Source organism: Python bivittatus, unplaced genomic scaffold, assembly GCF_059951505.1.
Source record: "Python bivittatus isolate LINGU-HERP-01145 unplaced genomic scaffold, Pbiv_v1 ctg000700_np1212, whole genome shotgun sequence".
In the NCBI taxonomy this organism is placed as follows: Eukaryota; Metazoa; Chordata; class Lepidosauria; order Squamata; family Pythonidae; genus Python; species Python bivittatus.
Genome location: NW_028277098.1, coordinates 40,887,324 through 40,900,324, shown reverse-complemented (window position 1 = coordinate 40,900,324; position 13,001 = coordinate 40,887,324). Strand labels below are relative to the sequence as shown.

The 13,001-nt window shown below is 40.1% G+C and overlaps 1 protein-coding gene across 10 annotated transcripts in view; it reads left to right on the top strand.

Annotated features, from left to right (window-relative positions):
• Nucleotides 1-13,001, top strand: part of FGGY (FGGY carbohydrate kinase domain containing) — a 304,303-nt gene that overhangs the window by 3,597 nt on the left and 287,705 nt on the right. For 4 of the 10 annotated variants that reach the window (XM_088153192.1, XM_088153191.1, XM_088153185.1 and 1 more), the window contains exons 2-3: nucleotides 9-97; nucleotides 10,176-10,247. The exons of 1 other annotated variant lie outside the window; for it this stretch is intronic. In XM_088153192.1, coding sequence (XP_088009318.1) covers nucleotides 10,198-10,247 — 50 coding nt within the window. In that variant the 5' untranslated portion in view covers nucleotides 9-97; nucleotides 10,176-10,197. The remainder of the gene's footprint in view (nucleotides 1-8; nucleotides 98-10,175; nucleotides 10,248-13,001) is intronic. 5 more of the 10 variants (XM_088153186.1, XM_088153193.1, XM_088153188.1 and 2 more) reach the window with 2 other exon arrangements.

The following is a 13,001-nucleotide window of genomic DNA, read 5'->3' as shown; positions in this document are numbered from 1 at the left end:
ATCCTCAGATGTTAGCATTGTAATCCTGAGTGCCTTTCATCTGTACGCACCGTCCTGTCTCCTATCTTCACTCTCCTAGGGGGACATGAATAAACAGGTAAGCTTCACTCCCCAAAGCCCTCAAAGGGCCCCCAGCCAACTTTGCAGAATGTTGTATATCTAACTTGTAGAGTTCAGTGGGACTCTGAAAACACTCTTAGTTGAACATCCTTCCCTCAGTCAGGAACTGAACGAAGCAGAGTGAGACCACTGGATCATCTGTGTCCCACAATGTCCTTGTCTTCGCCCCCAATCTACTATTCTCTCCGCACAAGGCAATGCGTGCTAGAACTTCAGTGTGATGTCTCTTCAGCCTGAAACCAAATGCTCTGAAGCAATGCAAATGTGTGCTTAGGCCACTCCCAGACACTTTAAAATGTGTCTCTGTTTCCACCCCCACTTGGATACCTGTAAATATTAGGAAGAATCAACAAAAATAATGGGCTCGTGATTTGTAAACAACTTCCCCCCCCATCCAGTCTACAAAGGGAGCTAATCTGTTATTTTTTGGGAAGATTTCCAGCTGTTCTGTTCCACCCACATAGGCTGTTTTGTGTTGTCTCAGAAACCGAAACTAACGTGATTCCAGTATCGAGAAACCCAACAGGAAGTTAATACAGATTGCCATATTTGGGCCACACAGGGTATGGAGTAACATGTTCAAACTAAAAATACAGTGATATAGAGCTGCCTTCTATTTTGGGATTGGCTCAATCCCTACCTTCTACACTTTGAAGATATTAAATATAAGCCTCACTCTTGGCAGTCAGCAAGGAAGCATTTGGTTTCCTCCCTGTTAAAAACTTCAGAAGAGCAGCTATACGGTTTACAAAATATATATATAGCTTGGTACCAGCTTTAAAGAGGACAGGGAGCACAAAGACAAAGTCATTGGCCTGAATTTCTTCTCTCTTTAGTTCTGCTTAAAAGAGTTTAACGACATCTGGAATTATATTGTAATTTCCTCTTCTACAGCATCTCTCTCTTTTTGTATCTCTTTTCTTTTGATATGCATATAAAAAAATGAGATGGGTATTCAGTGCGGTGAGCCATGTAACAGAAGATACAACACTAAACAAGACATAATTGGAATAAACTGACAAAAGGCTACAGCTCTGATGTTTATGCAGGAGAAAAGCCTTGTGGATGTTACAATAAATGTGCACAAGTTTAAAGTGCAAATCACATACTCTCAGCCTGCAGTCTGCATTCCCCAAAAGAATGGGGAACCTTCATCCTATGGGCCTAATCTGATTAAAGAAGAGATGGGGGTGGCGCCTATACATATGCCAGCTTTGCTTCACTGCATCTTTTTCATGGACTGCCAAAACAGATTGCAGTGCAGGCAACGTGGAACCAGTGCAGCTGTTGCTCCTGTAGGAATACAAATAAGATCAGCTCTAAACAGTGCCACTGCCTTTCAAAGGGGAAGAGCAAGGCATGGATAAGGCAGACCCAACCTGGCTGGCATTTCTGCCAAAGCACCCATTCCTTCCCTCTCCACCCTCTGCTGAAAAAGAAGGATAAAATGTAGCTGAAGCAAAGCTGTAATGGAGGAGGTCTCACTTGGGGACTCATGGACCAGCTATGTGAGATACATCCAAGATACCCAATCCATTTCTACAAAAACCTGTTCCAGTTACCTGGTGATGAAGGAACCACTCCGTGTTCTGTATGTCTAGAAGTTTTATTTCTGGGACTGAGCTCCCATGAGCCATACATTCCTTTTGTGTTTTGCAGTGGGGATGCGAAAGGGTCCTAGCTAAAAATGTGGAAAATACTGTCGTAACCAATCTTGGCTAGTTTTTGTGCTTTCAAAATAGGAATCTTGGAGCCAAGCTACATGGGGAGTAGAATGTTTCATTGAATTTGTATGAATCTTTATTATACATAGCACAAGGGGGGTGTGCCTGGGCCTTTCTCCACAGTTGAGTTGCTCTCCAGGCATCCTTGAGATTGCAAAACACTACCAACATGATATTTGCTTTCCCACTACTGATCCCTTCCCTTCTTTTATCGCCTCTGTTTCAAGCCACTGCAGTCTCCTGATTTCCCTTCCAGATAATAGGTGACCAGACTGAACAGATACTATACTTTAAGGTTGCCTTCAATAGTGTTAGAGTAAGAGGAAAAAGACTCTTTTAATAGGGATCCAGTTAAGGACAATTTAAAGATGGTCTCATTCATGAAATGAAGACAACAGTGAGAATGTAAGAGAAAACAAATGCTGCAGCATGTGTTTCTGCCATGGCTAAATGCAAGTGAGAAAAGACCCTAACTCTGCAAGATGGGGATTTTGGCATGCAAAGAACAAGTTTTAATGCTTTTCCCCTTAACAAAAATCACTGCTATTAGCTTGAGATTCCTCATCTTCTCCTTTTGTATTAGCCAATATACTGAATTATATCTACCAAAACACAGTAAGACAAGGCTAATTATATGAGTATTGTGCATTTTTCTGTGCTGTGTTTGGAGAGGAATGAACTTGTGCATGTGCACACTCTCCCAGAACCCTGCAAATCTATGTCCTTCCTCCCCATTCTGTTTCTTGGTTACTAAGGAACAAAAAGAGCTAGAATAATATGTTTTTTTAAAAATGCATTTTCATCCATTTCAAGAATGCAATATGTATTCTTCATGAAATTAATCTAATGCTGTATTTATCTCTCTGCACCTGCAACAGGAATACAATGCAATGAACATGTATTTGGTGTGTGTGTGTGTGTGTATACGTGTGTGTGTGTGTGTGTGTGTGTGTATATGTATGGATATATGGATATATATATGGATATGCAATTTGTGCAAGAATAAGCATTTGCAGCAATCTTGCTGTCCCTTTTCTGTATCAGGCCCCTGCACTTTCTTGAACAATCACTCCAGAAGAAAGAAGGAGTTCCAAGAAAGGCTGATGGCAATGTCATTTCTTGGCAGTGTCCAACTTAATGTCCTAATCCATGGTTAGGTAATCTGTGGCTTTCCAGATACTGCAAATTGTACTTTATGAACATTTGGAGGGTCACAGATTCCCCATTTCTTCCCAGAAGATACAGGGGTGCAGCTGAAAGGAGACAGCAAGGAACTCCCCATGCACAAGAATCCTTTTGTTTGTCCTCCATTGCATACAATCCATAGTTTAGAAATGAAGAATATTCATATGGAACTGAAACAGAGAACCTTGAAAGCCAGTACGGTAGGTGTTCTGGCCAATGCAGATTTTATGCTTGCACTGAAAACCTATTCAAGCAAAATCCAATTTCTAAGCATTATGCTCAAAAAGGGTCTAAAATGTCACAAAGGGAAAAGTAGGAGTGAGGAATGTTTAAAAAACCACACACACAATAAGTATAATAATAACCATAATGGATTAAAAGAGGGAGAGAGAAATCTTTTTGGGAAGTCTAAAAGCTATGCAGAATGCTAGCATATTGTTCTCAGATGATCAATGAGATTGTTTTCATTAGGTAGATGATGAGCTAAGGAATCAATAGATGGGAGAGAAAGCATGTGAAATCTGAACCCATCCGAGAAGCTAAGTGTGGGAAAAAGAATACTGTTGACAAAGGGCGTGGGGCATGCTGGCCAGCTAAGCTGTTTTGCTGAATTTCAGAGGAAGACGGCAACACAGATGTTCATGTTAATATTAACATTGGGATCTCCCTTGCTTGGGAAAATAATGCGGGAAGGGAGGATGAGCCACCGTGGATGTCCAAGAAAGATACTGCCTATCATTATGCCTTTTCAATTCTATTTAAAGGCAGGGTAAGAGCCAAGAGGACAAGCTCTGCATAACACCACCAGATCAGGGTAGTACCAGGTGTCAGCTAGCCCAGCAAAGTCACTGAAATGTCAAGGATTGTTTTTCTTCTACTCCCTTGCTTTCTCTCTGACTGGGAACTGCCAGTGTTTATTTAAAAGATATCTCTTGTATTTGTCCAGGATACCAGTGAAGCAGATGTTAATGGATTATTATTTGCAGCTGGATGATGGCCAAGGAGACAAAGATAGCTTGATTTTGCTGCCCAAAGCCCCTGGCATTATATAGGAGATTCAAGGATGGAATTGACATGCTGGATTTATAGTAGAGTTCAACAACTCTTTCAAAATCACTGCATTATATCTGGTATTTTGGCATTCCATAAAAGAGAACAGGAAAGAAGGGCACTGAGTTTGGATTCAAAGGTTCCAGAGGCGTATGACCTCAGTTTGGATTTGCTGGATTGATTTAGATTAGCTGCCATTGCCTGCTAACGGCAGATACACCAAGGAAATGATGCTAGGCTTTCCTATTCAATTCACATGGGTTGTTGATAAAACAAACTCTAATGCTGAAATCGTCTGCTCTAGTGGAACTGCCCTTAAGGAACCTGTCATGGCAATTCATTGCCATTTTGTATTTGTTGAATCCAGATGATCTTTTTGTCTTCTGGTGGTATGGTAAATGGGATTACAGGCTGAGATTAAGGATGTTCAGAACTTGCCAGTTTGAGAATGGAAGGGTATGGAAAAATCTGGAACATTTCATTCCCTCTCTGGACCATGAGAAGTCTCTTCCAGCCCAAGCTGTTCCAAGGGGAGGTTTATGGAAATTAATCCTCTGAACTGGAAGTGGTGTGTGGTGTCCTGGGTATGGTGTTCCAGACAAAACTAGATGAGATTAAGGCGTTGCCAAAATCTGCCTTGCAACTATGCCAAAGTTTTGTTCTCCTGAGAAAAAACTGTTTGTACTTTATTTGCAGGGTGCTAGAACATTTCTTTCAACTTTATCTTTATAGCGGTTTTGAGCTTGCTTTATTGCTGGAGGTGCTGAAGGGAGCTACATTTTTCTGTATGTATCTTTTCCATCTTTCTGAAGCATCCCACACTTCCCAAACTGAAAAAGGCCAATAGGAGTTCCTTCATGTTGTCTTCATTTGGGATTTAATGGAGACATAGGAAGCCAGAGGCAGCAATTATGCACTGAAAGAAGAACATTCACACACACACCATGATTACCTCATAGCTAAATAAACTCAAAAACACTGCATTCCAAATTTTTCTACTTTGTGGAAAGTAATTTTGAAACCAAATTCTGCTTCCTCAGTTTGAATGAGAACAGGTAAAGTAAAATAGAGGTTTATTTATCTGTAAAGCACTAGTTGAAATATAACCCACTGAAAGTAGAAAAAATATGCTTGACATTCAGTTTGGGCACTGTTTAAGCCATGGCCATACTGGATGAGAATTATTACAGGAATTGAAATCCACTGTGTCTGGGGGCATCAAATTAGGGAAGGGATCATGCACAAGAACAAGACAATCAGCATGTGTTTTGACTTTGGCAGTTAAGCATAATAATAAATCACTGCTTAAAACTGGCCTTGTATTATGGTGTAATGTGGTGTTTCCTAACCCAGGATTGGCTGGAGTAATAAGAGAGTTGTAATCCAACACATCTGGAGAACACCACTTAGATAAGTTTGATTTAAGGTCATTTGCCCTAACAGCCTAAGAAACTATCAAAGCCACAGAAGAACAAGAACATTAGGAATTATAGGTGTTTTCCTAATACTTCAGATGGATATGCCATAGCTTTAGAGGAATATTGATAGTTCTGTTGATCATTGGGATGGGATATATTCTCTGTCACAACACCCGGTTGAAAAAAAAATGTAAGGGAGGAAAAGAAGGGGGGGGGAACCCAGCCTCCCTTAACAGTCAGCCAAATGCTGGGAAATTCTAGGTATATCTTGATATGGAAACAGCATAGAGGATGGTACATGGGCCAGGAAGTACAGGATGGTGACTGACCATTTTTTCCATGATACAGCCAACGCTGAAACAATAACTGTAATGTTTGTTGCCATGCAGGCGTCTTGGGTGTGTGTGTGTGTGAAAAAATCAAGATGGCATCTTCAGTTGTGGGGTCCCTGTGGCAAACTTGAGTTTCTTGACCACCCCCACCCCCCACCTTCAGATGCCCCTTGGTGGAGGCAAGGCGGGGAAATGTGTCTGCAAGTACAAGCAGAGTTCTTTTCCTCCACAGGGCAATGTAGAGGTAAACATTAACACCCAAAGCTGTGTGGCTGCTTCAGTTCAAGCCCTGCCAGATTCCACCAAAACTCTTAAGCAAAGAGATTCCTCCAGCAACCCTGGATCTTAATTTGCTAATGTCAAAAAAGATGCAGCAAATGGAATGTAGGATCTTATGTCTGTGATATTTTTAGAATGACATTGTTTACTGTGAAACTTCTCCTCTACAAAGCCTTTTCTCTTCTACAAGCACACACGTAAAAGTAAAACCCTGTGACTGGACTCCACAGTTGTGGTATGTTACGTACATTTGGAGTCAACATCTTCTGCATACACCTATAATTAAGGTGCTTAGAACACAGTTTTGTAAAAACCAAGAGCTGTAACACAATAGTACTTAACTGCTCTGATTGACAGCCTCAGAAGATTGGGTGGAATGCTAGTAAGTAGTAATTTTATCTACTCTGCACTGGCAAAGAAGAAGAAAAGAAACTTGGGACTTGTTGGCTTAGCTGACTGGCCATTAATGAAACTGAAATAAATATGTAATGACTTGGCTTATAGCTTGAAAATAAATGTAAAGAAATATTAGCTCTCACAAACTTATCTAACTACTACTGCCTTGCATGTTGTTCAGAAATGATGTTCTCTTAGCCAGGTGTTCATTTGAGCCACATGGTCATCCCCAAAAACAGTGTGCCAAAACAACAAAGACTACAAGATTATTTTGACAACTGATTGTTGTGACTTAAAAGGAATGAATGCTAAAAAACGCTACCATTTGTCCTCTCAAACTGCATCAAACTTTTCTAATGTTTATCCAATAAAGATGCTTGAAATGCCTTGTGCCAATAGGGAATTTCATTGAAAAAGTTGTTTCTAATAATCAGTCATGATTTTTTAACCAACAGACATAATTTAAGCAAGGCTCAGCCCAAGAACCTGTTTTTATTGTAAGTGACTTTCACCCATATGACATATGACCTAATATGAAAGTACTTCTAAGCATGTACGGAGGGTCTTCTTCTCCTCACCGGTGAATTTTAGCCCGCTCCCATGCATGAAAAAAGTCAGAATTTGAGGTTCTCTGTCAGAGGGCTTCCAAGCTGTCATGGGTTGTAGCATCTCTAAAAGTTAGCCATCGCCTTTAGTTGCTCCTGATACCTCTGAAGAACAGCAACTCATAGAGTCATAGGATTGGAAAGAGGCTTGGAGGTCTTTGTCCAACCACCTGCCCAGGGTAGGAACCCTCATACCATCCCAGACAAGTGGTTGCCCAAACTTTGCTTGAAACCCTTCAGCAATGTTGCACCCTTTACTCTAGGAGGCAAGCTGTTCCCCTGCTGAATAGCTCTAATGATCTGAAAATTCCTCATTTTGAGTTTGGGTCCCCTCCATATAGCCTTTGGTTCTTGTCCTAGTTCCTCAACAGGTGTGTCATTGCAACCACTCCAACTCCTTATAATACATGTGGCTTATCGCTGCTTATTCTATGGTTTAGAGTGGGTGTAAGAAGATCATGCCAACCCAATGGCAGCTGTGATTTCCTGCATTCATAACCATATGAATCTTTTCGCCAGCCATGCTATTTCTCTCTACATTTTCCTTTTTTTGAATACCCTCCTACTTTACAACCACCATGATCTCAACTCATATGCTGGATTGGGGTCCTCCTGTCTTCTGCAACCCTGAAGGCCATTTCTTTTCATACTGGCAGAGGAGGCAACTGATAAAGAGCCTTCCCTAGTCTGTGATCTTCCAGGTACATTGCACTGCAACTTCCATCTTCCTTAGTCAACATCCTGACTAAAGCAGGACCAGGCCAAGGTTTTCAAACACAGCCCTCGAATGGCTGCAGAGAGCATGGCCAGTGAGACAGTGACTTTACTGGGGTAAATGTAGCTGAAATTTTGCCAGCTTTGGGGAGGAGACTTAGAGTTTTTTGTAACCCCCCCTCCTCCAAAATATGGAAATGTAACCTCTTCTTCTCTTAAAACAGCATTTGTGGGAAAATGTGTCAAAACATTGTAACAGTGTGATCAAAGCCTCGGCCTCTTGTGTGTGCTTGCAATGTTGACACCTGTACAGAAGGGACAAGGCTTTGATCACACTGCTGCAACTGCCATCTGGACTTTCTTTGACCCTCTGCAGATGCCACTGTTTAAAAGACTACTGCCCCTCAGAAAGGTCATGGTAGAGAAAGGTTGTTATTGTGTTTTCTCGTTTATTTTGGCTAGAAAGAATGTCCAAGAAAGATCTCAGAGTTCAGGAAAAGGAGCCGCACCTTGAAGAATCCACTGTAAATTAATTGCATATAGTGGTAGATGTATGTGCTCTGCTTTGCTTTTTGCATGGTGATTTGCCACAAAGATGAGGCCACTTTCTTCCCACTTCTGTGGATGATGATGGTGATGATTATGATTGAGAGAGAGAGAGGGAGGCATAGGATGGTCGGAGAAAACGAACTTATAATTCTGAGTTGCGGCACATTTTCAAGCGAATTGTAAAGCAAATGATACAAGGTACAATTTAAAATAATGGTCACATGGTAACCAAAATGTAATTTCCAGCTAAGGCAGCAGCAGGATTCTGTCCACCTCATTATTTTCTTGCTCAAAGAAAAAGTCTGTGATTACCGTAAATAAGAATTCTGATGGCGGGAGTTTAATGGAAAAGGAGTTCATAAATTGTAAGATTTACTACCAGAATGAATGGTGAGTCTTAGATTGGCAAGTCTTGGCTAAATAACAAGCTACTTTCAGCTTCGTCCAACCAGCCTTCCCCTTAGCTGCAGAAACAGCAGAATACATGAAAGGTAATATTTTTTACTATTAGTGAAGAAAGGGGAAAATGTGATCTTTGCTGTAGCCTTGAGACTAATTTTCCAAAGCTACATCGAAAAAGCCTAAGTGAGTCTTGCTTTTCTTGGCAGTAGTCTGCCTAGTTAGCTCACATTAATAATTTTAATGTTATATTTGCGGATCAGGTTGTAGCAGTTGGTGAAAGCCTATGGCTGGGGTGGGGGGAGGTGTCAGACAAAATCTACTGAATATCTTCAGAGTCCACAAGTTTCATTAAAAATGCACTGCAGTTTTGAAAAGCCCTAAAACTATGTGGAGCTAATTAAAAACAGTTTTATTTTACATTTTCAAACATTGCTCAACAACATTTTATGAGGTTTTAAATTAGATTTTTATGACCTGATGTATTACAGTGATAGATTGTCCCGTGTTTTTGGAGAATTCTAAATTATATCAGACCATCATGTCTGATTAAGCAGGGAAAAAATAGCAATTTTACTAGTGAAGCATGTATTTGGAGCATTTCTTTTTTTTCTCTCTCTCTTTCTTTGTCACAAGAGGTTGCCCAGGAACAATATGTGTAGCTTATTTTTATGGTCAGCAGATAAAGTTATCTCTCTCCCCAAAACCTTGGAGTACCATTAAACTAATGCTTCATTTGGCATGCGGGAGCAAAAACGCTTATCAAAAATACTGCAAATGCAGCATTTTAATCTCGACATTGGCAGAAGTTTGATACAGAAACTGTAGACAAGAGGCAGTCAATCTGAAAAACTGAATAACTCTTCTGTAGATTTACAGAATAATGTAAGCTGTAGAACTTCCTATTAAGAACATCTGGCCAATAAAAAAAGTTGTCCATGAAAGCTGTGGAATAACAGCTTTCTGCAGCCAGAAGTGGATAGTCAAGTGTTTTTTGACCACTGGTCCTGCCATTCCAAAACAAGAGACCAGCTCAACTTCCTTCTATTTAGGAAGGCTGTGCTGTCTCCAGTGCAGAAAGATTTTATGTCATAGCTGTCTTTAAAAAAGAGAAGTCTCCGTTTACTTAAAGGACCATGCAAGCTATAAAACCTAAAGCTTTTTTTCCCCAGAAAACACTGTTACCATACTGAATCCCAAGTGAATGCATCCCAAGTGAATGCAATGGTATAATCAAATCCTATCCATGTTGAATCAGAGGTCAGTCCAACTGGTTTCAATAGACTTATCCAAGTAAGCTCTCTTCTCACTGGGCTTCAGCTACTCACACATGACCACAGAAGATGTTGAGGAGAAATAGAAATTTCTGGCAGCCATCTCTCATTATTCTAACTTGATTTTTAGGGTGGCTTCAAAAAGTCACAGAATGACTATGGGAAGACCAAACACAGATGAACTGAGATGCAAACAAAAACTGTAAGTAGCAACGCTTCATCTGGGAAAGTTAGATAGACATTGGCTTAACACATCATGCCAAACCACAGTTTGTTCAACCATGGTTCATTGCATAAATCACAACTTTCAGATTGACACCTCATGCTAAGCCAAAACCAAATCAGCTGCATTATGGTTTAGTATGATTTGGGAATACAGCCAGCATAAAAATAAGATGGTTCCAGAAATAATAGAAAAGAAGTAAAAAAAAGTAACCACTAATTAATTGATTGATTATGTGCCATCATGTTGTTGTCTGCTCTAAGCAGACCACATAGAGATTTTTCTCCAGAATGATCTGTCCCCAGCCTCGTCCTTCAAGTTTTCCAACTATACCTATTGGCATTGTAATTGAGTCCATTCACCTTGCTGCTGTTTATCCTCTTTTTCTCTTTCCTTTCACTTTTCCCAGCATTATAGACTTCTCTAGAGAGCTAGATCTTTGCATAATGTGTCCAAAGTAGGATAATTTGAGCCTGGTCATTTGTGCCTTAAGTGACAACTCTGAGTTGATATTTTTAATGATCCATTTTCTTGGTTCTCCGTGGTATTCTCAGGAGACTTCTCCAACACTAAAGTTCAAAAGTGCTAATACTCTTCTGATCCTGCTTCTTCAAAGTCCAACTTTTGCTTCCATAGAGTATCACAGGGAAAACCATAGCCTGCATGATTCTTATCTTTGCAGGTATAGGCATGTCTGGGCATCTGACAATCTTTTCCAAAGCCGCCTTGACTGATGATTCCTTTACTGCTGATAGCTGATCCTAAAAGGCAGAAGCCATCCACCACTTCAATATCTTCACTGTCAATTCTAAGGCTGGTTATCATCCCTGCTGTCATAAAGAAGAAGTTTGGTATTCTTTATATTTAATCTTAGTACCATTTTTCCCTTGTGTTCAAGGAAAATTGAAGTGTTCAGAAGCAAACTGAAAAGGCTTCCAATAATAGTGAAAACTCAACAATGATGGTGCCAGAAGAACATATTTTGGTGGTGATAAGTACAATTGGGAAAGAACTACAGAATACTCCATATCTTGAGTAGACACCCAGCCAACTTCTGGCTTTCAGAAGAGGGCATATATAAGTGAATGTCACAGCTGACTGGCAGATTCATAACAGAAAAAGTCATCCATAAGATACCTTTTTCTCAGATCATATAGGGCAGGTATCCCCATCTTGGCGTGTTCTGGTCATCTTTATGCTGTCAGAATATCCAATGGACTTTGGTATAATTGGAGGAAGGTAGGGAGAAGAATTCATAGGAAGTTACTGTGTGTGTGTGTGTGTGTGTGTGTTAAAGTACAGGTGAATATTACTCACTAAGGCCGGCCCAGGTTAACAATTTAGCTGTGATATATGAGACAATCTGATGTTTCTGAAGTCTATTCAAAAAGAGATCCATGTATAATGCATTACAATAGCCATGGCTTATTATGATGAGCTAATGTTTCTCTAAACATATGTGTAACAAGAAGGCTTCATTATACCTTCAGGATTGCTATTATTGAGGTGGGTCACTAGATTCAACATGTATAAAAATGGAAAAATGTTCTTTCCATATTAACACCACAGTTACTATAGCCTGTAGGAGGAAAAAGCAAGATGTTGAAACACAATTAATTTTTTTTTAGAAAAGCAGCACCTGCTGTGAATTCCTGCCTCTTACCCATGGCTGTAAATTTAGATGGATGAGAAGCCTCAGGTAAAAAATACTTGGCAGGATACAACAACCTCTCCCGATAGTAAAATAGGCAGCCCGATCAGGTTATCACAGTAAGATTAAAAATAACCTTTGGCCATGACTTTGGAGATGAAAAGAAAACATTGGAAGACAGCCAGAGGGATCACATGGGGCCTTAAGTGAAATAATTCGAGAAACCACCAATACAGAGCAAATCAACTGGGGAAAATATATATTTAGTTTTATCGTGTCCATGCGCGCGTGCACACACCCCCCCCCAACATGCCCTGCTCAGGCTGTTGAGAGCTTTGTTTACATTATCATTTCAGTTTGCAAAATAAATGCTGAGCAAATACGTTTTCTAACCAAAATAACTCTGAGGAGGGAGTTCTAGTTCTTTAAACCATGGCATGAACAGACAACAGCTGCATAAACCCTTCAGTGATCAGCAAGGATTTGACTGATGGCCACTCTTTCCAATATATTCTCCCCTGGATTTTTAGTGGTAGGTGTTATAGAGCCCCAAATATTGCTTTGTTTCTGTGGTAACTAAAGTAGAGTGTAATTTATACTGAGGTAAGATCAATATAGTATGCAAAGTTTGGAAGAATTCAATGAGTTTTTGAGCACCTAGCTTTTTTACTAGATTCCAATTCCAATTCCTACTAGAATCATGCCTTTTTATTCCTCCTCACCAACTGATGTGTATAAAGTTTTATACTGAATATTTTAAAATATATAGTCTACTAATTTTAAAAAATGAACAGAAGAACATCTAAGGATATTAAGGACACATTAAGGATATTACTAAGGACACAGACCGGTACCTACACAAAAACTCCAACCACCACCCACGTCAGAAAAGAGGCATTATCAAAACCCTCATGGATCGTGCCAATCAGATCTGCGAAACCCAATTCCTAAACTCTGAACTTAACCACCTTAATTGGGTCCTACAAGCAAATGGCTACTCCAAAAATGAAATAAAAAGAGCCATCAAACCAAGAAAGCAACATGCGACTGAAGAAGAAAAACAGCCACCCACCAACGAAGTA